General features: G+C 35.9%; 1 protein-coding gene across 9 annotated transcripts in view; it reads right to left on the reverse strand.

Moving 5' to 3' along the window:
* Window positions 1-22,668, reverse strand: part of MLPH (melanophilin) — a 71,654-nt gene that overhangs the window by 10,645 nt on the left and 38,341 nt on the right. For 5 of the 9 annotated variants that reach the window (XM_087949292.1, XM_087949288.1, XM_087949295.1 and 2 more), the window contains 4 exons: window positions 18,225-18,308; window positions 17,373-17,564; window positions 3,910-4,065; window positions 2,811-2,903 (listed from right to left, as the gene is read on the reverse strand). In XM_087949292.1, coding sequence (XP_087805418.1) covers window positions 2,811-2,903; window positions 3,910-4,065; window positions 17,373-17,564; window positions 18,225-18,308 — 525 coding nt within the window. The remainder of the gene's footprint in view (window positions 1-2,810; window positions 2,904-3,909; window positions 4,066-17,372; window positions 17,565-18,224; window positions 18,309-22,668) is intronic. The other 4 variants (XM_087949294.1, XM_087949291.1, XM_087949293.1 and 1 more) reach the window with 1 other exon arrangement.

Here is a 22,668-nt window from a genome sequence, read left to right on the forward strand (position 1 = left end):
TGGACATAGTATACTTAGACTTCAACAAAGTAGACCACAATCTACTTCTCAGTACCGTTAAGTTAGAAAAAAATAGGATAGATAGCATCACCATCTACAACTGGCTGACAAACCATACTCAACAATTAGTCCTTCACGGTACTATGTCTATATGGATGGAGTTAAGCTGTGGGGTACACAAAGGTCCATCTTAGGCCCAATGCTCTTCAATATTTTCATAAACGACTTAGATGAGGGAATAGAAGGGGAACTTACCAAATTTGCAGATGTTACTAAGCTGGCAGATATAGCCAACATCCTAGATAATAAATTCAAGATCCAGATGGATCTTGACAACTTAAACACTAGGCTCTATCTAACAAGATAAAATGCAATGTAGAGAAAAGTAAAGTCTTGCATTTAGGCAAGCAAAACCACAACTACACATATATACTGGGTAATACTGGGCTTAATAGCAGTAACTGTGAGAGGGATCTTAAGAGTCTTAATGGACAACTAATTAAATATGAGCCAACAGTGTGTGGCGGCAGCCAAAAAAGCCAATGCAATCCTAAATTGCATTAACAGAGGGATACAATCAAGATCAAGTGAGGTACTAATACCACTCTATAAAGCTTTAGTAAGATCACACCTAGAATACTGCATCCAGTTTTCGCTACCACACTATAAAAAAGATTTAGAGACTCTAGAAATAGTTCAGAGAAGAGCAACAAAGATGATTAAAGAACTGGAGGCTAAAACATAAGTAGAACGGTTGGAAGTACTTAGCATGGCTAGTCTAGTGACGAGAACGACCAGGGAAGACATAATAGCAGTGTTCTAATATTTGAGGGCTATTACAGAGAGGAGCGGGTTAATCTGTTTTCCAAAGCACCTGAAGGCCAGACAAGGAATAATGAATGGAAACTGACTGATGAGATTCAACCTAGAAATAAGGAAGGATTTTCTGACAGAGAACAATCAACCAATGGAACAACTTGCCTTCAGAAGTTGTGGGAATTTCATCACTGGAGGCTTTCAAGAAGAGACTGGACTGCCATTTGTCAGAAATGAGTCTTCTGCTTGGGCGGGGTGTGTGTGGACTAGATGACCTACAAGGTCCCTTCCAACTCTGTTAATTTCTAAATACAAGCTCAATATAGAAAGTAGACAATCAAATGAAGAAAGCCTTAATGATCTAGTCAAGGTAATACAAATTACAAAACAACAAACATGTTCAAAAAGCTATGGATCCATTTCCCATGCTTTTATGGACACACAAAAATACACAGACCAGATATACTGCTCTACCTAATTGTGTAATTATTGGGCACCCCAACATACAATTTTGCCAAATAACTCATTAAAAATGTGGCTATTTTGATGGGAGCAAACATGCTATCAATTCACTATTACAGTGCTTTTAGAAAATAAAAGAAAATATTTAATAGCTGAAGAAGGTGAATTCATGAACTCATCGATAACACAGCATTCTTCACATCCATAGATCCAAAACTGGCAAAAACCAGTTAATCCTTACTATATACAAAGCTCCACATCAAGTGAAGGAAACAAAAATGGAAATTACTTAGAAATATGGAACTTATAGACTAGTGCCTCACTATTTATTTTCAGTTTGATAGACAGATCTACAAAGAAATAAAAGGAACATCTATGGAATCACCTATTTCAGGATTCAAATCAGAAACAATTAAGCAGCGTCTGGAAATAATAGACCTCCTCCATAAATAACTCCAAATGTGAATCTATTATGTGGACATTATGTTTTTGTCATAACCAAATACTTACAACAAAATCAGTCTTTAACAGAATCAAATGTATAAGGGAAGAAAAGAATAACAGACTACCATTCCTAGATATTATCAACAACCAAAGTATTAATGGCAGGCTTCATATTCAGATATATTGAAAACCAGTATAAACAAACCAAGTGCTGCATTACCAAAGCAACAATCCAACTGCCCAACATAAGAGGGCTTTCAGACAAGCCTGAATATCCAGACTTGTCTGTATATTCCAAGAACTCCAAAGAGAGGGAATAGACAATATTTATAGTATCCTTCAATGAAATGGTACCCATTACATTGGGTACTCACATTATTAAAAGTGCTTTTCAATGCAACCAACTGGAACACAACCAACCCAACCCATAAAAAGAATAAATCTTCCATACATTAAAAATATCTAAAAAACCACCAGTTATTACATCAACTGCAAAGTATCGAAGTAGCCCACAGACCAACAAAATCATTCCAAAATATCTTAAACAAACGTGAAATGAAATTATTTACAACATACTGTAGAATGACTGTGAAAGCTACTGTGTAGGACAAACAGGCAAAGGATTAGAGAACACACTTAGTTGGCAGCCAGAAGACATGCTGGAAAGTTTTACTGGATATACGGACCAATTTAATCGCCAAGTCGACTATAGCCATTTTAGATCAAGTGAAATCCAAAAATATAAGAGAGTTCCTAGAGGCCTAGCATCCTAACAGATCAGATACACAGAAAAAAAATCTAGTTAACAAACTATTAAAAAAAGCAAACTAAGTCCCAAGAAAGACCAGAGTTTGGGGCATTCTTTATTATATCCTCAAGGTATAGATGTCAGATAACAAACACAGAAATAATAAAATAATACAGTCAACAAATGAGATTTGCTGCCTATTAAGAGTACTTAGATTTCCTGCTTTGCTTAGAAGGCAGGATTCATATCTCCTCAAATTATAAACTTGAATTCAGAGACCATACAATTTTATTAAGGCACATCATTGGTTGTTTTTTTTGTAAAATTTAGGTATGCTCACCTGGATGCCTCTTTTCTTCTTAGACCTTTCCACTGGTTTAACTGTCAACCCAGCAGCACTCAGTGCAGCGATCCGAGATTCTATATCAGACACCTTTATAGGAAGTAGAACATTTTTCCATCATAAAGGCAATTGGACTTTTTCCTAGCATAAAACCAATACGTGGTTGTACTGTATATGCATACACAGAGAGGCAAACATCTATCCCTAATTTAAGTCAGTGCAGCAATAGCACTATTTCATTTGACACTTGACATGCCAATGAACTGGAATCTGGGGATAATTGTCTTCAATTATTTAAGTACTAAAAATAATAATAAATGGAACAAGCATGCCATGCTTTATGTAAGTGACTATAGCTTTCCAGCAGTGGTGGGATTCAAACATTTTTACTACCAGGCTTGGTGGGCCTGGCAGGGGAAGGATACTGTAAAATCTCCAGTCAGAGGTGGTATTTGCCGGTTCTCAGAACTACTCAAAATTTCCGCTACCGGTTCTCCAGAACTGGTCAGAACCTGCTGAATACTTCTGCTTTCCAGACTTTCTCAGGCTTTTTTAAAAAACAGACTACACCCTGATTTCATTACAATGTACAAGTCAGGTCCTAGCAGTGAAAAAAAAATGTACTTTTCTCAGAACCAATTATTTTCTGCCTTCATTATGAGTTCCCAGATTTCTGAGGCAAAATTGCGTTGCCTCATCTGTGCTGAGCTAGCCTGCAGAATAAGGTTTAGGCAAGATCAATTCCCATTGTGACTTATCTTCTTTCTTAATTAAGAGAAAGATATTAAGAAAGAAAATTGATTATACTTTTCTTGATTTAAGAAACTGCATTTTATTTTTATTTTCTATTCTATTTTTTACAGAGTCACTGTATAAAAGCTTCAGTCAATTTGTATTGATCAGTCAAAATATAAGGCTATCTTGTCCAGGAAAATACAGATAGATAGATAGATAGACAGACAGACAGACAGACAGACAGACAGACAGACAGACAGACAGAGGTAGAGGTAAAGGTAGAGATAATTTTCTGGGGAATTCTTGCTTGGATTAGAAATCAATCCAAGCTGCCTTTTAAGAAAAGACAACAGGGATTTACCTCAGTCTCTCTGTGTTGTAATTCAGCCACAGAAAAAGCCACTTTGTCTTCCAACTCTGACAGTTCTGAATCTGTTGTTGCACTGTGATGGTTTTGGTCCTCCAACTCTCTTCGTCTTTTCTGCAATCCATAGATGATCTCCATAGGAGCAGGCACCTGCAATCAGCAATACCAATTACTTTCCAGCTAGATTATTGTCAATAATCTCTCTAAACTCTAGAGCAGGGGTGTCAAACTCACGTCATCTTGGCAGCGTCATGTGATGTATCCAGACTTTTCCCCCCTTCGCTAAACTGGGCATGGGCGTAGCTAGCACGTGATGCATCCAGCCCAAGGGCCAGGAGTTTGACAGCCCTGCTCTAGAGCAACACAATCTCAGTTCAGCAGTAATAAAAATGGTATTTTTCCTTCTAGAGATTATTAGGAAAGGAAATGACAATAAAATTGTCAGCACCATATCACTCTTCCCAAAATCAAGTCTATATTTACATTTGAAATAATATGGAGTAGGCTAGTTTCAAGGATGTGAGAAAGCTTTTTAGTTAGAAAAAAAGTGATGGCAGTGAACTGTGTTTGACAGTAATTCAAAAGTTGAACAGAAATGACAAGTTAACCCAGATACCACTCCAACATCACATATAAACATGAGTTTGTGGCAATTAACTTGTGTTTTCTCTCATCCCATTTTCCAATTTCAGATAGAAACAACTAGACCCAATTGGACTTCTTATCACATTTACTAAGCTATAAGTATTACAAAAAGTTGACAGCTGAGGGGTGCAATACTTTGGAAAGGGTGCCTTGCTTCAGTGGGTTATTAAGAAAAGCTCTGGGTTGAACACAAATTTCAACCAAACCCACTAATAGGTTCCAAAATAATGACTTCTCTGCATTTGCAGCCCAAAGGCCCATCCTTTAAGTAAGGCACCTGGTCAAAACATATTAGCCTCACCAGATGCTTCATAGGGCAGAGTATCATGCCTCTGCCCTCAAGCATTAATCTGAGGCATATTATCTCTGCTGTACCAAGTTTGGCCTTCAGGCAGAACACTATCACATTCCAGTAAAATATAGCAATAGCATTTAGATTTATATACCACTTCACAGCGCAGCCCTCTCTAAGCAGTTTACAGAGTCAGCATATTGCCCCCAACAATCAGGGTCTTCATAGTGTTATGAAACATTTAAAAAGTTGGGAATCTGAGAAAAGCAGGCAAAACAAAACAAAAGTTTTAATGTCAGGCTGCAACACTGTGCCTGCCTTCCCCATATCTATTTTGGGAATAATGGCATTTGCATTAAAACATTTAAACAAATAGGGAGGTAAGTATTTTTGAACTGCAGATGGGGTCTATTAGTTTGATGGATGGGTAAACTTTTCTTTAGAAATATATATAACAGGTTTTCTACTATGACAGAAGTGCTTTAAGCAGATTCTACTCTCCTTAAATGCATTCTGCAGAACGTTCTCAGAATTTTAAACCTACCCATCAGGGCAAAGAAATGGTGGAAGTTGATTAAGAATTTGACCTTTCTTCAGAAAGAAATACACCAGGCATTTTAACCAAAGCTATACAAATATTCCTTAGCTGCAGTAGCCATTTGAACATCCATGAACTATTCAGAAGGTAGTTCCAAACTATAGTCCTCAGCTTTCAGAAGGAACCAAATCCTATTCAGAACAGGCTGTTCCCCCAATCGTGACAGTGCTTCACTGTTGATCAAAGAACTTGTCTTTGTTTGAATTGCATTTTGCTTTGTTAAACCATAGGCAATCTGAGCCACCTCTCCAGATTATGTAGAGCAGGGGTGTCCAACCTTGGCAACTTTAAGACTTGTGGACTTCAACTCCCGCCGCCAAGGGCTGAGGAATTCTGGGAGTTGAAGTCCACAAGTCTTAAAGTTGCCAAGGTTGGACACCCCTGATGTAGAGGGTTTCCTCATCAACTTGTCATATTTTTTAAAAAAGGAGTGTTTGTGTCTATGTGACTAAATGATAGTGAATAGTTTCATGAGAATTGCCCAATCAAGTGCTATGATACAAAGATATTGATGTTATTTGTTTGAGATTAAGTGCTCTTTGCTAGTTCAGAGCAGGAATATTGAGAGCTGTAATAGAATTTGTGACATCTTGATAAGATTTTGTTCAGAATTCAAATGTTCGAATTCCTGCCTGTCATTGCACATTATGTACATTCACTGTTCTATTGCATTTATAACTCTACTGCCAATTGGATTTTAGAAAGTTCACATTTTAAAAGTCTCCCCTATGCAACTGTCTTTTTTGTATTATACAGAAGTGTAAAATAAAAGGGGCAACACGTTTTCCAATCTGGGGCTCACGCTTCTCATTTGAGTGTCATATTGGAAGTAGCACCTGAAAAATCAGCAGAGCCAGATCAAACTGGGTGAAGTCCAGTTGAGATCTAAATATTATTCCATTCATTTACATCATGTGATTATGCACATTGGTTTGGGAGACACTCTCACAGTGTAACCACAGTATTTGCATTAAATGATCTGCACTTTTATCATCTGAAACTTTAAAATGTCATCCCCTATAAGTATGTGCCTAAGTACTCACGAAGAACAGTCATCAATAGTTCTCTTTTCAAAACAAATAAAAATGTAAAGATTTATATTTCAGTATACTATTAATTTCTCTGATATCTCAGAAACATTACTTTTTTTAGGAGCAAATATGCCTTTGAAATTTGAATATGATCAAATTCTATCAAACAGAAGAAAGAAAGCTTAAAATCATTTCTAGTTAGCAGAATTTTTGATTTCCAACGAAGAGTTGGGTGGCTACTAATTTGCTTTGAAGTGAAGCAGGGTGTTTTTCAAGTTGCTGTATTAGGAACTGAATTGAATCTTGTGGCAAATGTGAATCCCAACTCATCCTACACTGCAACAATTTACAGATCCCAGAAAATCTGGTAAGAAACCTACAGTATATGATAGACAACTTTATTATATCTAAGTTGCAGAGGATGTTAAGAATTGTTTGAATAAGGCAAACTAGTAAATTCAAGACTGATTTGAGATTAAAACTTGAGATTTCCTGACAAATTGGCCACCATAAATTAACTGGCTTCCTCTTTTTCCACATGCTTAATTTTATGGATTTGATACATATATGAGTGATTACTGTGATGCAACAGATAAGGTATTGAACCAGGAGTGGAGAAACCTAGATTCCAGTCCTCCCTTAGGCATGGAAGTCAATTGGATGATTTTGAACCACTCTGTCTTAGACTATGAAGTAAAAAAAAAATCTATTGGCTGAACTGTAATTGACCAATGTTCATACTTTCAGTGAAGAGATCTTCATTCTACAGTATATTGATTTGGGATACACATACATATATTATATAACATCACAATTCCTGAATGATGTTTTCTCATGATAAACTTTCAAACTTTTAAGGTGAAAGTAGTTTAAACAGGTCAACTGTTCTTATTGTTGATATATCTATTCTGAGGTGACCAGTATTTTTCCCTCCAGTTCTCCAAATGTGCTGGTCTAAAACTCCCAACTTATTCGTTATTAGTTGTATCAGTTGTAACTTATACTTCAGTGACTTGTGGGATGAGGGACACACAGATTGGACAACTCTAAGTTGTGCTTTCATACATTTCTTTCTAATACTTCCTAGGTTAGAGGCACCTGCTTCCTATTTCTCAAGCGCCATTAGAATCATCATCCAACATCTTCATCCTTTCAAGAAGACTCTCAAGGATTTCTATATTGTGTTGATTGGTCTCAAGTGCTTTGGCTGTGATGCCACAAAAAGCCCTGGCTGGTGACCTCTAGGTTTTATGCTCAACTAGTTACTTTGTGTGCAGCAGAAGGGAAATGGGGGAATTAGAGAAAATGGGAAGCAGGAAGCTGTGTGGTTGCTTTAATTAAAAGGGTTTGTTATCCATGGAGGACTCTTAACCTGAGGAAGAGTAACAGCCAGATAATACATTGATCCTGGATAATGCTTTTACAGAATACAGCAGGGACAAAGGCACTACCTCAAAGCGCAAGTGAAAAGCTCTCATTAGCGTAATGGCTTATGTGTGAGAAGCACTTTTTGCCTCAGAAGCAGAAGATATGAAGGGATTGTTCATGGTGACCACTGTACGGTACATTTGTACGGTACATTTTATTTTGGTCAGTCTGCTCTTGATAAAGCCAGATGGTCTCAGGAAAGAAATGTCCGGGGGGGGCAGGAAATGGAATTGGGAAAGTATATGAGAATACACACATTCCACATGTAACACATTTAGACTTTAAACTCAACATTGAAGTATTGTATTTGTGTAAGTATTGGTATAAAATATGAGACTTTATTTCATAAGGTCTTACACTGCCTTTCTTTTGAACTGGGCTGGAACAGTCCCTGCAGATTAAACTTTGGAACAAAGAAATAAATATTTCTGGACCAACAAAATCACCATTGTTTTGTGAAAATGCTTTTCAGAACAACTCACTTTAATGCACCATGTGATGACTCATTACATGAAAAGCTTTCTGCCCAGAGGGCATTTCATATTAAACCTATATGCCAACTTGACAGGAAAAGTAAGCCTTGTTAAAGAAGACAATTAAGAGGAATGATCTTGCCTATAGCTTGTGACCCCATCAGAATTAAGACTGGGCAGCAGAACTTGCTTTTATCTGGTTTTGTATGTGCAATTTATTTTTAAGGGAGGTGAAATCATAGATCATCTGGTGCCCTTGATAGCCAAAGTCTGTTTAAATAAGTAGGAACATCCTCTCACCACTTGGCAACTAGATATTGAAAGTAAGCAATCAAAACGAGAGAGGAAAGGATCATTGGGGAGGACACTTAAGTAGAGTACATTATGATCCATCAGTACATGTCAGGTTGGACAGCAAAAGTAAATGTAGTGCTATAGGTGAACTACCTAAAACTTATGATTGGTTGCTTAACAACAATTCAAAATTAAGACGGGCCCAGAACATGTGTGTAAAGCACTTCTAGCCATTGTAAAATGTCACACCATACCTTCCCTGTGATCATATTACTGCATTTCTCTGGTTTGGCAATTGGCTTGCCTTCACAACTGGCTGTAGTGGTCATATAACTGTAATTTATGAAGTTTTTTTGCCAGTTTCTGGCAAAATCCTCCCATTCAAAAGAATGGGTTTGCACTTACAACCACAGATTCACTTAAAGACTGTAGTAATTTGCTTAACAACTGCTGCAAAAAAGTCATAAAACTGTGTCCAATCACATAGGTATCTCAACTTATGACTATGAGAACTTATGACCATAAATCCAGTCCCAACTACAGTTTAGATTGAGGATTACCTGTAGAGATGGTAATAGAGAAACCACATTTGCTCCAATTTGACCATATGTAATGTAAATCATTGTAAAACATTCTCAACTTCAATACAAAAATCTTCTTTTGTATAGTCTTGTATTTGCTCCAAATCTAGCTTCTGCAGTTAGTTATAAAACAGATAAAATGTTTACATCAAAACTTGTTCTATCAGGAATATAATTTTCTTTAAAGAATGGGACATATGGTGGTTGCCTTGTTATATTATATTGTTGCTTCTTCAGGACTGTGTGTGTTGAGAGTAGTCATACATGACAGTCAGGGGTGGGATTCAAATTTTTTAACAACCAGTTCTGTGGGCCTGGCTTAGTTGGTGGATGTGGCTTGGTGGTCATGTTATTGGCTGGGCGTGGCCAACTCAATATCACTTATATCAAGGCACGCATCTCCTCGCCTGGCCTCTCGTGACAGTGGGGATGCTGCAACAGTCGTAAGTGTGAAAAATGGTCATAAGTCACTTTTTTCAGTGCCATTGTAACTTTGAATGGTCACTCCACACAAGCAAAGTACCAGCAAAGGAGGAAAAAACACTCCAGAGAAGTTCCCGAGACAGGAAGTCTAGTCCTGCCAAGAATGTAATAAGGGTTAACGGAGAGGCAGTTTCTGTAAGCAACACCAGAATGTTTCCTTCCTGCCTTCCTTATAGGATTAGGCCAGTAATTTCTTCTAACAACCGGTACTCCAAACTGCTTAGAATGTTAACAACCGGTTCTACCGAATAGGTGCGAACTGGTAGAATCCCACCTGATGACAGTAGTCCTTAAAGCTATCACACAGAGGTTTTTATCAATTCCGTTGCCTAAGATATTAAGGACTGAAGACTGAGATACTAAGAATTCTTCTTTGGTCAATGCACAACACTACCAAAGCTCCAGGGGAACACACTGGTTCAGGAGACTGACTGCCTTTGAAAAGGGACTATCATAATACTTGCTTATCTTCTCCATCTATTTTATATTTTATGATTGTGATTGTTAGAACGTCAAAGTTATAAGGTCCATAATTTCTCAGGCTAAAAATGCATCCATTTTCAGATTTGAAACATACATCAAGTTCCTAGTTCACAGATTAATGGGCAATTGCCAACAGGAATCAAGAAACTGGAATGCTACATTTTTATTTAACAAATGCTGGCAAGTTAGCAGAATAAATATAACATCAAGGGGTTTGCTGAAATCAAAAACCATCCTAAGATACACATTGCTAAATATAGCATATTATATTATGCAGCGTGATATAGTAACACACAGTAAATGCATATGCTACTAAAACTTTTGTGTCTTCTTGTTGTGACCTTCAATTCAGCAAAGTGGGGCATCAAGTTGGCTCGAATCTGCCAAATTAAACAATGAGTCTAAAATCCATGATCCATGACTCCATGGGATTGATGTTTGACAAAATTGTGAATTTGTGTTCATTTCAGTGCTGCCATGCTGCCCCAGACGTGTGATTATCATGTCCAATGCTCCTTGTCAGCTTCTTATAATGAAAGTCAATGGGGAAGTTGGTAGGAAGTCAAAAGCCCCAGGGTGGCAAGCAGGTAAATGGCTGCAAGTGGGGGGAGGAAAGGGTTATGTGGGAGGTGGTACATGGGTTGGTTGTACAAGAGGTGCCACTTAGGTTGGGGAGAGTAATTTTTTTTTTGGGGGGGGAAAGATGCTACATTGGGTCAGGAAGGTTGCATAGGGTCCAAGAAGACTGCATGGCAGGTGCTGTGTGGATTTGGGAGGTTGCTAAGCAATGCAGTGTGGATTGGGAAGAGTACACAGGAACGTGAATGAATGTGCCAACATGGGCATGAGGGGTTGCAGCATGGATTGGGGAGGGTATGCGATAATCTTAAAAACCAGTGAGGATTAGAAGGATGCATGAGTGACAGGTAATTACCTCTGAAAAGAAGAGCCAACAGGTAATGGTTTGTCTGGAATATTTCTAAAAAAACCTTACCTTTATTATTATTATTTTAAAATAAGCCTGAAGTAGTTATTCGTCACCTGTTCTGCAACACATTTAAATCCTCAGAGCAATACAGTATTTTAGATGTATGGACTGTCCTTCATAGAGAATGCAGATTCATTTATGTATGGGATTTACAGGCTCCACCAAACTCTGGGTGGGTACTTTTCTGATTATGGACAGTGTTTGCAAAAAGTGACCACCATGGACACAGAACAGGCCTAACTTTACCTGGGGGGTGGTGGTACTTTGCTAAAACTTAGGGTGTCTTAACTGCCTACTTCCTTCTTGTATAACCCAGAAAACAGTCATTTGAATGAATGCTGACACCATTCTCAAAGGGGCATCACACCAGCTTATGTCAGAGGCAAACTCTTCCATCCGTCCAAAAGCAGTACAGGAGCATCCATCATTCCAGTTTCAGTGCTACCAGTATGCAAATCTGCATGATATGACTTGTTCTTCTTTTAGGAAATCATGTCAGAATGTGAACTGTGATCAGATTGACATCCCCCCACCTTTTTTTTTTTAAATTTGAGGTTTCTATCTGAGGGTTTGAGGTTTGCTACAATTTATGGCAAGGATGGATTCTTGGGTCCAGCATAAACTTATGCTCTTCAGTCTTGGTGTGATTTCTGATGGGGTTCACTGTGCTTTTAACTTGTGGCTGCTCATTCAGCTGAAGGTAACTTGTGTCTGGTCCAGATAGCTTTTTAAGAAGTGTTGTCAATTTGGATTAGGACATGCGTTCCTCCAATGATCAATATGAACTCTGAACTGACAGATGCTTTTGCATCTACACTACAAGATAACTCTTCATGTGACTTTAACTTTGATGAAAAGGATTTAAATGTTATTATGGTCTTTACATAGCCAATGGAGGTTATGAAAGATCAATTGCAAATAATGATCATTGTTCAAAAGCATCCTCTGCTACTCTATAACATTTTAAAGTAATTGTCTTACATCTTGGAAGATACTATTTATTGGTATTTTGTAGAATAATACTAGCCAATATTAGGAAATTTAGGTTTTTAATAGTTAGTTTGGAATGAAAAAAAAAATATGTGGAAAATGGCAGTGCTGCTAACCTCCTGTTCTTGGGACTTTCTATTGGAATGGAAAGATGGTAAGAATATAGAATAATAGAGTTGGAAGAAATCTTGGAGATCTTCTAGTCCTGTTTAGTGTCATCTGCAAATTTGATGAGTTCCCCTTCTATTCCCTCATCTAAGTCTTTTATGAAGATAATGAAAAGTACTGGATCTAAGACAGAACTTTGTGGTGTCTCGCTGCTTACTTCCCTCCCTGTAGATGTAAGGACTGCTCGTTGAGTACGGTTTCTCCGCCAGTTACAAATCCATCTGGTGGTAATGCTGTCTATCCCACATTTTTCTAGCTTACCAAGAAGTAGGTTGTAGTCTATTTTGTTGAATGCCTTGCTAAAAATTCAATTTTATTTCACTGGCCCACAATTTAGTCACTTTGTCGAAGAATGAAATAAGATTTGTTTGGCATGCTCTGTTTTTGACAAGCCCATGTTGGCTTCTGGTTATAACTTTCCTTGCTTCTAGATATTTGGAAATCTGTTTCTTGATGATCTTTTCCAGGATCTTCCCAAATATTTATGTCAGGCTGACTGGTCTTGCATCTGTTTTTTTTTTCCTTTTTTTTTTTGAAGATGGAAACCACATCAGCTCTTTTCCTGTCCTCAGGTAGTTTCCCAGTGCAAGAACAAGAAAATGATCATGAGGCCAGCTGGTCACTAGTCCAAGGCAGAAGATTGGGAAATAAATAAATAAAATGCACAAATATAGTTATGTCAGCGCATAACAGAACCATATGAAGGTCATGGGATTAATATACCTGCATACAAAGAAACTTACATTCTAATATGTTAGACTGTGAAGATCATAGGTTTTCTGTCTAAAAATGGGAAAGTTTAGCATTTGTTACTGTTGTCCAAAGGATGTGTGAGCCTTTCTGCTACTCTCAATGATTTTCCTTCTGGCTGTAGTCTCTGTGCTGATGAGGCAAGTGGAAGAGCTAAAGTTCACAAGGACATGCTGAAAAATGAACAAATTGATGTGTCCAGAAAGCAATGAAAACCAAACTACAGGAAATGGAGCCTAAGCATTTACTTCATCATTGCCAATAAAGTACAATTTAAGGTATCTTCAAACAAGGGAATTCAAGTCAGAGTGTCTTATTTGAAGCATACTACTTTCATTTTTATGTTCATTTAGTCTGCTGGTTTTTTTAAAATGTTTTAGAATTTGCTTTGTTTTATGTATCTCCACTAGGCTTCTATGTATTATTTTGTAATATAGTCAGTCAGCAGTAATTTAACAATGCATTCGGTATCATCATGAATAGATTGATGAGCCTGGCTTAATCACTGTTTTCTAGCTGCTTTGCCTTCTTTCCATATCTTGAGATTCTGAGTGAATTCAGGAAGGCCAGAGCAGTTTATATCCATTCTTCAGAACCTTTTCATATCTAGTTCTCATAGAACGCATGTTTCAGGGCTGCAGCCCACCTGTTCACAAACAAAGTCCTTTGAAGGAGATAGAAACAAAGATAAAGATAATGAAGTCCATCTTGCTTTTGCAATGTGCAGAGCCTCTATTGGGATGAACGATCAAAGTTAAAGTTAAATGGTTGAAATCTATGTCTATTGTAAGACTGTAATTACTGAGAAGACTATATAGGCTGTAACAGTTGCTGCTGAAAGCCTTAACTGCCAGCATAGTTGTTGGCTTTTTGTTCAATGCTCCAAAAATGATTGCCTTTTCTCTTTCACTGTCCATATTCACATCAGTTTACAACTGCAACAGGAATAAAGCATGATTAAGGGAAGATGCAAAAGTCACAATACAATAATCACACAAAAGTTTTTAGAATTCCTTTAAGTTACTATGGAGCAATGTTAGGTCACAAATGTAAGAAGATGTCTGAATGAGTGAATGTCACATGCTTGACAAGACTTGACAAGACTAATCTTGAGCGTAAGACAAATCAGAGAGAAGTTAAAGAAGAGTATTAATGAACTGCTAGTACAGACAGACTTGTTAATCATCTCTGTAATTCAGAAATAAGTCAGATGAGCTGAAGAAATTACCAAAGACTCTGAACTAAATTCAGATTAACATTTTGGATTGCCTGACATATTCCCCCCCCTTTCCTCTACTTCAAGAATACTAAAGAGCTGGAATGCAGTAATGATGTGAGTGCTGTACAGTAGGACTTGCTTCATTTTCTAAGGATTTATGCATTAAAAACAACACCAAATTTCTTACCATCTATCCACAAGACAGAGGTGCAGTGTAAAATATCCCATAGAAGAAAAATGTTTCTTCTACCTAATAACAGGGTAGACAATAGCCTTTCCTAAATGGAGGCAGATAGCCTAAATCAAGACCAATTTCTACATGCTAAAGCTGTTCATTAGAAATATCAGCAATAGGGAGGAAAACCATTAGAACTCAAAAGCATACAGAGTTATCTTTCTTTTGTTAATAAATTACTTCAAAAAGATAAGCGTATACTGAAAGGCTAGGAGGTAATAAAGATGCAGAGATTCTTCCATTCTACAATTAAATTTGATTCTACTGTAATCAGAAACAGATCTTGCCAAAGTGCCAAGGCATGTCCACAGATTCCTGGAATCAGATGGAAATACCTCAGTAATTGTTGCTCGAAGTAGTAATAAATAGTAAATAAAGTTTCTTTGGCAAATCTTGACTAATGGGTAAGGCAAGGCAACTGACTAGCATTTTAAAAATTATGCTGCAGGAGGGTTACTATGTATTCATTATTGCTTTGGTTTTACACAATCCTGTTCATTTTGATTCCGAAGAAAGTTAACTGGGTTGAAAGAAGTGTGTTTTGAAGTTCCACTCTTAGACTGCAATGAATGAACAATTTCACAGCTAAAGAAACAAAGGGGAACAACTTAAAATACATCCCCTGAGCATTCTTGGCTGCTATTAAATTTTACAAAGTAAAGAGCAGGATAATTTATCATGGATTTCTCAATGTTAAATTTTGTTTGTTATGTATCAATGGAACACAAAAAAATAGATATTGTATACATGGTGATTCAAATAAAATGAATTTTTGAAGTTTCTGATGGGGAATAATAGCGGGCTGGTGCAAGGACAGCAACCACAGCCGAGAACTCTCGCTAGGATGTGTATTCTACACAGCACAATCTTCCTGAATCAAAGAGGATGAGATAAACTAAGTGTGCTATGGACCTAATTGAAGAACTGGGGGGAAAATTGCAATCATTCCAGGAGCTGAGATGCTGGGAAACCTATAACTGCATTAGAGCAGAAATTGACATTAAAATCTTGCTTTCCCCCTGTTCTTAATCATTTCAGGAAGTAATCAATTACAGATGAAGAAATATTTCTTCTGTAGCGAAGATCAAGTTTTGCAGTGAGTTAAATCTTTTTACGAGATTACAAGAAAACCAACAACCCAACAAGGGAGATTTAGATTTAAGAACTATATGCAAACAATTAAGAATAGATACAAGAAAGTTTTTTAAATGATATTTTAGTTCTTGAAATTTTGAATAGACACACAAATGAGTGCATTATAGGCAGGTGGGAAAACCCAAATTAAATGTAAAGTACATGCATACAGATGCAAAGGAAAGTTGGTCTAGGAGATTTGAAATTATATTTTGCTATCTGATATTTAGTTTGGATAAAGGAATGTGTATTAAGGAATAGAAGGTTATTGAAGTAAGAAGGACATGATTTAAGATTTGGGTGGCAAGGACATTTATTATATGACAAAGCTAAGGTGAATGTAGATAAAAATCAGTATGTCAAGCAGGCCATTCTCAGAGTATGGAATAAATACAAAGAAGAATAAATGAAAGAATATATGTTAAAAATGGGCTAAAAACTTTAGTTAAAATATATAAATGGAACAATGGGAAACATATGACTGAAAGGTTTGAAATGTACATTGTGTTCTAACCTTTGAAGGTGCTTTGAATCTTTGTTGAAAATGTGAACAACATGAAGGGAAATTTTATTATGTTTGATGGATATGTAAAAAAGCCAAACTTTTTTGATACAAATATTTCCAAAAATTCAGAAGGTTTAAAAATTAAAGTTCCACTGAAAACAGAGACTTTGCTTTTGAGACTAATGGACAGGCAACTACAAAAAGTCATGAAACTTTGTTTCTATATATGTCAGCTACAAGATGATTATATGTTCAAAAGTGGAAAGGTCTATCTGCAATGGAGGAACGGTTGGTTAAGTTGATGGAAAGATGGTTAAATTAACTTCTTTTGATAGAAAAACAGCATTCTCTACATCTAGGATTGAATTAAAATCCCTTATAGACTATTTGCAGAAAAGATGCACTTATGACTTGTGGGTTTAATGACTGGAAAAAGTGAAAAAGAAAAAAGAAAAAAAGAGGGTTTTTTTTGGTAATCATAGACTAAGATATAATTTTGTAATCAAACATATAGTTGCAGCAGAGGAACTTGGAAGCTTAGTTCTGTTTCTTTTTATTCTTTCTCACTGCATTTTTGTTTTCTCGTTTTTCTTCTTTCTCTTTTCTTTCTTTGTTCTATTTTGCATTAGTTTGTGTTAATTTTTATTTTTTTAAAAACTTTTAATAAAATTTATTATAACAAAAAAATTAAATGAAATGTTTCAATTGTTGTTAGTAACTTATGTAGTCCACACTGAGATTGCCACAGTTAGCTGAATTATACAATCAAAGCAAGCTGGTTATTCTTCAAGCAAAACACATAAACTCGAACACATTACAAGAAGGCTTAATATCAAGCACAGACACAATAGGGCTGAGCCCTATTCCTCAAAGTTAAACTTGTGAGATCTAATATACAAAGAGAGCCCCATGTTCAGCAAGAATATCTGCATCAAAAAACCCTTCACCATAATACAGCTATATGTCTTTTCAAATCCTAATGTTATCTTTTTAAAGTTTAAATGGAAGTCTTCATGCTTTTTTGGTCCACACATCCTCACTGAACACATAGATACCTTTGTCGATGAGGTGTCAAAGAATACAGGAAAATAGGTCACATTACAAGGTGGTTGCCTGAACAGAGTTTGCTGAAAGGAGGATAAAGAAACAGAGGACAATACCTTCTTCGCATCAGGAGGAAGGTCATCACTGGATGAGTCCATTTCTGGTTTGGATTCTTCAGTCTTCTTTCCTGCATTTTCTTCATCAATAGAAACAACTTTTTCAGTTATGCTACTTGTCAATTCTTCTAATTTTCTCCTCAGTTCCTTCTCTTCTGTGCTACGATCAATGTAGGAATCAATATCTAGAGGCTAGTGAAATAAAAGTAAGTCATTCTCAATCGTATGTTCTAGCTGGCTTATTCCAAGTCTACACAATGTGCATCTTTTTAACACGGGATTAAGGAAACCTAAATCTCATCATGCGGTAGGAATTAACTAATCAATTTCCCTCCATGAATGTTTGGATTACTGTCTTAACTACACAAGATACCGAGACATCCATTCCTATGAACAGCAGAAATGGTACAATGAAGTCTAGTAATGTACAGTATTTCTCTCTCATCTACTTTAAATGAAAGACCCATAATGAGGTAGAAAATCTTAGTGGGTTAAGCACCTATTTACATTTGGAACCTCTTGTCTCCGCCCCTGGTGATATGTTCTATTTATACTATAAAAACATCTTACTTTTCCAGTTTAAAAACTGAAAGAATTAGTTAAGCCTGTGAGCAGCACTGAGGAATATTGGTCCTGGGCTCTTCAGAGAAAGATAGAACTAGACAATTGTCCTGAGGCTTCTGCACTAATTAAGTGGGCAAGGTGCTGAAGCACTGCTAGGAATAAAGAGCAGTTTGGCATTAAAGAGCAACCCAGAATGCCTGAAATAACCCTGCGGACAGATCAGGCTGATTGAGCATAGCTGAGTAAATGGCAACCTGGGCGTATGTATAACACTGTTCTTGATTTTACCTTCTCAGAGTGAACTAGAATCTTTTCCTCAAGAGAGCTGAGCATACTTTCAATAACAGAGATGCGTTTGTTCAGTTCAAGTATCTAAAGAGAGAAGAAAGAAGATAGCAAAGGACAGTGCCCACCACCACAATTTTTCTTAGCAGTTAAAGGAGAAATAAAAAAATACAGAGCAATACTAGCTCTCATAACCTTGATGGACTAAAGATCATGATTTCACTGAATAGAAAAAAAAACATTTTAGAAAATGCTGGAACATTATAATAATAATTAACAATAACAGAATGTAACAATTAAATAACTGTCAAGGAGGAAGGCTGTATATACTTAAGATACACATTTAAATGTATCTCCCATTTTGTTTTTTGTACATGACCTCTGAATTAAGACCTCTCCTTTGAAGGAAATAACATCCTCACTTGTCAAGTAACAAGGCAGCTTTGTATCTTGTGACTTGCTCTACAAACTCCAATGAACAACTTTTGATATTTAGCTGACACTACTGGCAAAATCCATTAAGGCTATATTTACACTTTAATATCAAATAATTATTGTTTATAGAGCTGATGTTTTACATCAAGTCAAGCTAATCTTACACCATGATCTCAGGTCTTCACACAGATTTATAAAATGGAAGGTTAACAGATTTATTTATTTATTTATTTTGAAAGTTTTATTTGGGTTTTCACAAAAACAAAATACAAATAAAACATCTTTTTTGAAAATAGCATGGTCCCAGGTTATCACTTCTTCATACAGACACCAAACTCAATTTCATGCTCATTTTTATATTCTATTCCATATCTTATTACCGTTTTATATTTTCTACGTAGTTTTTCCCCTCTTTTAATTTTCTGAACTTTATTTTAATTATCTCATCTCAATCAAATCATTATATTTATACTTTTGTCTGTCCTGTTTCAATTTCATATTATCTTTTCTTATTAAACAAATTTTTCCCCGTAGTTACCAATCGGAGTATGACACCTTTATATCTTTTAATTTTATCCATTCAAACTCTTATTTAAGCTTCAATGTATACCTTTAAGATTATAGCATTCAATATAATACATAACTTCCAATCGAATTCTGCTTGGTACATTCTTAAAATACACACTATATTCTTAAAAAGAAAAAATTATATATATATATATATATATATATATATATATATATATATATATATATATATATATATATATATGTAAATAAAGCACACATTCCATTCCAATTCAATTCTATCATTAATATTCATTAAAATCTTAACATCTTTAACATTTCTTTTCAATTAAATATCATACTTCCTTGGGAACACTTATAAACTTTCCATAGTTAATTCTTTTTTTCCCCCATATTTCTCACTTATATTTTTATAAATCATTACTAATAATTAAAAATGTTCCCATTTAATTCTCTCAATCATTTTAATTCATTTATTACCAAACATTCAACTACATTACAGTAAATATTTTATCCATCATTTTAATCATATTTTCTAAAATTATTTCTGTTTATAATATAACAATGCTATCTTATGTACCTTTGCAGAATCCCTTTTGCAATTAAATTTTCACCCATTATCTCTAAACAAGCTTATGGTTACAATCCTTATATCTTTTCCCTGTTTCTCCATTTCTTGTTTCTGTCTTTTACAACTTCTTTTCCTTGCCTTCTTCCCCCTCTTCTTCCCCCTCCCCTTTTTACCCCCTCGTCTCTCTACTTCTAATTCTCTCATCTGTTGCTTTCTAATATTATACTTATCTTTCAAATTCTTCTTCTTCTTTTTGGTTGTTTTTTCTAGTCTTAAACTTTTCACTCTCTTTCCCCCCTTTTCTCCCCCCCCCACTTAAAATTATTTGATCATTAAAGATGGCTTCTTCTTTGTCCCAATCTTCTTGTTCTGCAAGCGTTTCTTGTTGTTTCTCATAGTTCCAGATCTCCATTTCTAAGAATTAAAATACGAAGCCAAAAGAACCTCTCCCTTCTTGTGCATCTTCTTTCCATTTTTTAAGTTCCATTTTCAGTTCTTCTAAGAGTGATACCATTTTAAAGACTTTTAAACAACCACCCGGTTAATTTTAGTCATCCAGATGCAAAAACCAAAAATTTAATTAAAGATTTAAAGATTTAATTTTAAAATCAAACGTGAATTAGGAAAGAGGTTTGTCTTTCATGACAGGGACTGCTTTTCCTCTTTTCTGATTGGGAGAACTCACACTGATAGTTGGAGAAATGGAACTATTCTGCTGTGGTAAGTGGAACGTGCTCAGAATGACTGAATGTCATAAAGATTGCCAATAACACAAGAAGTTATTATTTCTTCCTTAAGGATGAGATACTCAATAACAAGTCTCCCACAATGGGTGAGCTATGAGTACCTGCAAATACCAATTCCCTGGAAGTCCACCACTCACCCAACTGAGGGATTCTGTTAGGCTGGAGAAAAATCAGACAAATGTTTGTTATGCATCTCTAACTGAAACCATGAACATTAGTTCTTAGGTTCTTCTTTCACTTCAATCTGGAATGTTTTGAATAGGTTGAGGGGCCTTGATGAACATCTGGAGTGCAAAATTGCCTGTGGTACTTTTAGCTAAATGATGAACATGGTGAATAATACGGTTACATACACCTAAACACTAAACACATTATGAGGACTAATAACATTATAAGGAGCAGGAACAATAGAATTATAGCTGTATCTCAACCCAATTCATTAGATCTTAGCATCTATATCTCTGCAGCTAAAAACAAAGTTGTTTTTTTCCTCATAAATCTAAATTATGAGGTACATTAAGTATGTAATAGAAGCTTGATTCTGACTGAAGCATTTTCTCCACAGTCATCTCTATCACAGCTAGCCTGCTCAAATAAATTTATGAAAAGGTCATACTTTGTAAGTTCCATCTTAGAACTTTTCATATTTCAGTGCAATGATGTTCATGTCAAAAACATGTTCTCATTCAGTCAGCTATTTAAACCAAATAATGCTTAAAATATATGACAACTAATCTCAGGAGATTTTCAAGCCACAGAATAAAAAAATTGAATTATGATTTTTTTTTGCTCAGTTTTTATTAAAATAAGATTTCCCTCAAAGTTGTTTCATAGCTCTGTGTAGAGAATTTTTTTTCTTTTCCCTTCCTAGGAGAAATGAATTTCCTAATCTGATTAAATAAAACATGTGAATGCTTAATAACCAATCTTTATGAGCTACTGTATTATAACTGGGGGAGGAAATATTTTTTTTAAGAGGGTCCACTTTTCTTGTCCAAAATCATGCTCCTATTCAAGATGCTCTCTCCATAGTAGGCCACATGGAGAAAACTACACACACTTTAAAATTAATGGCTTCTATCAAATGAGCATTTCTATAAAAATTCATGGACTTGTGGGAAAAAAGGAGGAAAAGAAAATGAAATATGGTGTATTTTTATGACTAGAAAAGAACAAAGGTGGGATTTGGTAAACCTGTTAGTTCCAGAATAGAATTTGCTAGTAGTGCTAGATTAAGAGTTAGAAATGGAGTTCTCATTTTACTGACCTCTTTTTATTGATTTATTTGTTTGACTGATAGGGTTCCAAATCAGAAAGAGACAAGGCAACTTATATTTAAAACTCAATAAAACATTCATAAATGAAAAAACACATAGAAATGAAATGAAAAAGCACATAAAACATACAGAAATGAAAAGAAAAATCACTATGGAAAAGCACATAAAAATAATTTCAGCCATACCTCACCAGTCATGATTTGGCAGAATTACGAAATACCTCAGCTCGTATCATTTTTGAAAAGTCAAATTTTCAATGACTTTCTAAAGCAAAGCAGGATAGGGTTGAATGGACCTCAGAGGGAAAGGTATTCCAGAAGGACTCCAGGATCCCACAAGATGGCACGGATTACCCTGCCAGGACTTATAGGCTTATAGGCATTGGCAGTGGAAGAAAGATGATCCCATAGAAAACCAAGCTCTGAACAATCTAGAAATGGGTTTCAAACTTGCAGCATCATGTTGCCATCACATGACATTTTGCAACGTTTTCCCTATTTGCAGAACTGGGATGTGGTGTGGCCTGCACGTGACGCATCTGGCTGATGGGCCGCCAGTTTGACACCCGTGATCTAGAGCTTCATATATGATAACCAGCACATTGAACTGATCCTGGAAAACTAGTAATTGGTGTAGCCTTGGACATGTAAGTATTACTCTAGAATAATGATGTGTACCCCTAAACAGCTTATGCAGTCACATTCTGAACCAGCTGTAACTTCTGAAATCTTAACATATGCAAGCTACGATTCATGAGGGGGCAAATGAATGAACATTGCATAATATTACACAAGGCACTATTCCTTACAGAACTTGTAAATCTAATTTAACAATGGAAAATAACAATGGAAAATATGAGCTGCATTCGTTCCAAAACATTGTGATAGTAT

Source organism: Notechis scutatus, chromosome 1 (genome assembly GCF_049901735.1).
Source record: "Notechis scutatus isolate UNSWTSFEM ecotype Mainland chromosome 1, rNotScu1.2, whole genome shotgun sequence".
Lineage (NCBI taxonomy): Eukaryota > Metazoa > Chordata > Lepidosauria > Squamata > Elapidae > Notechis > Notechis scutatus.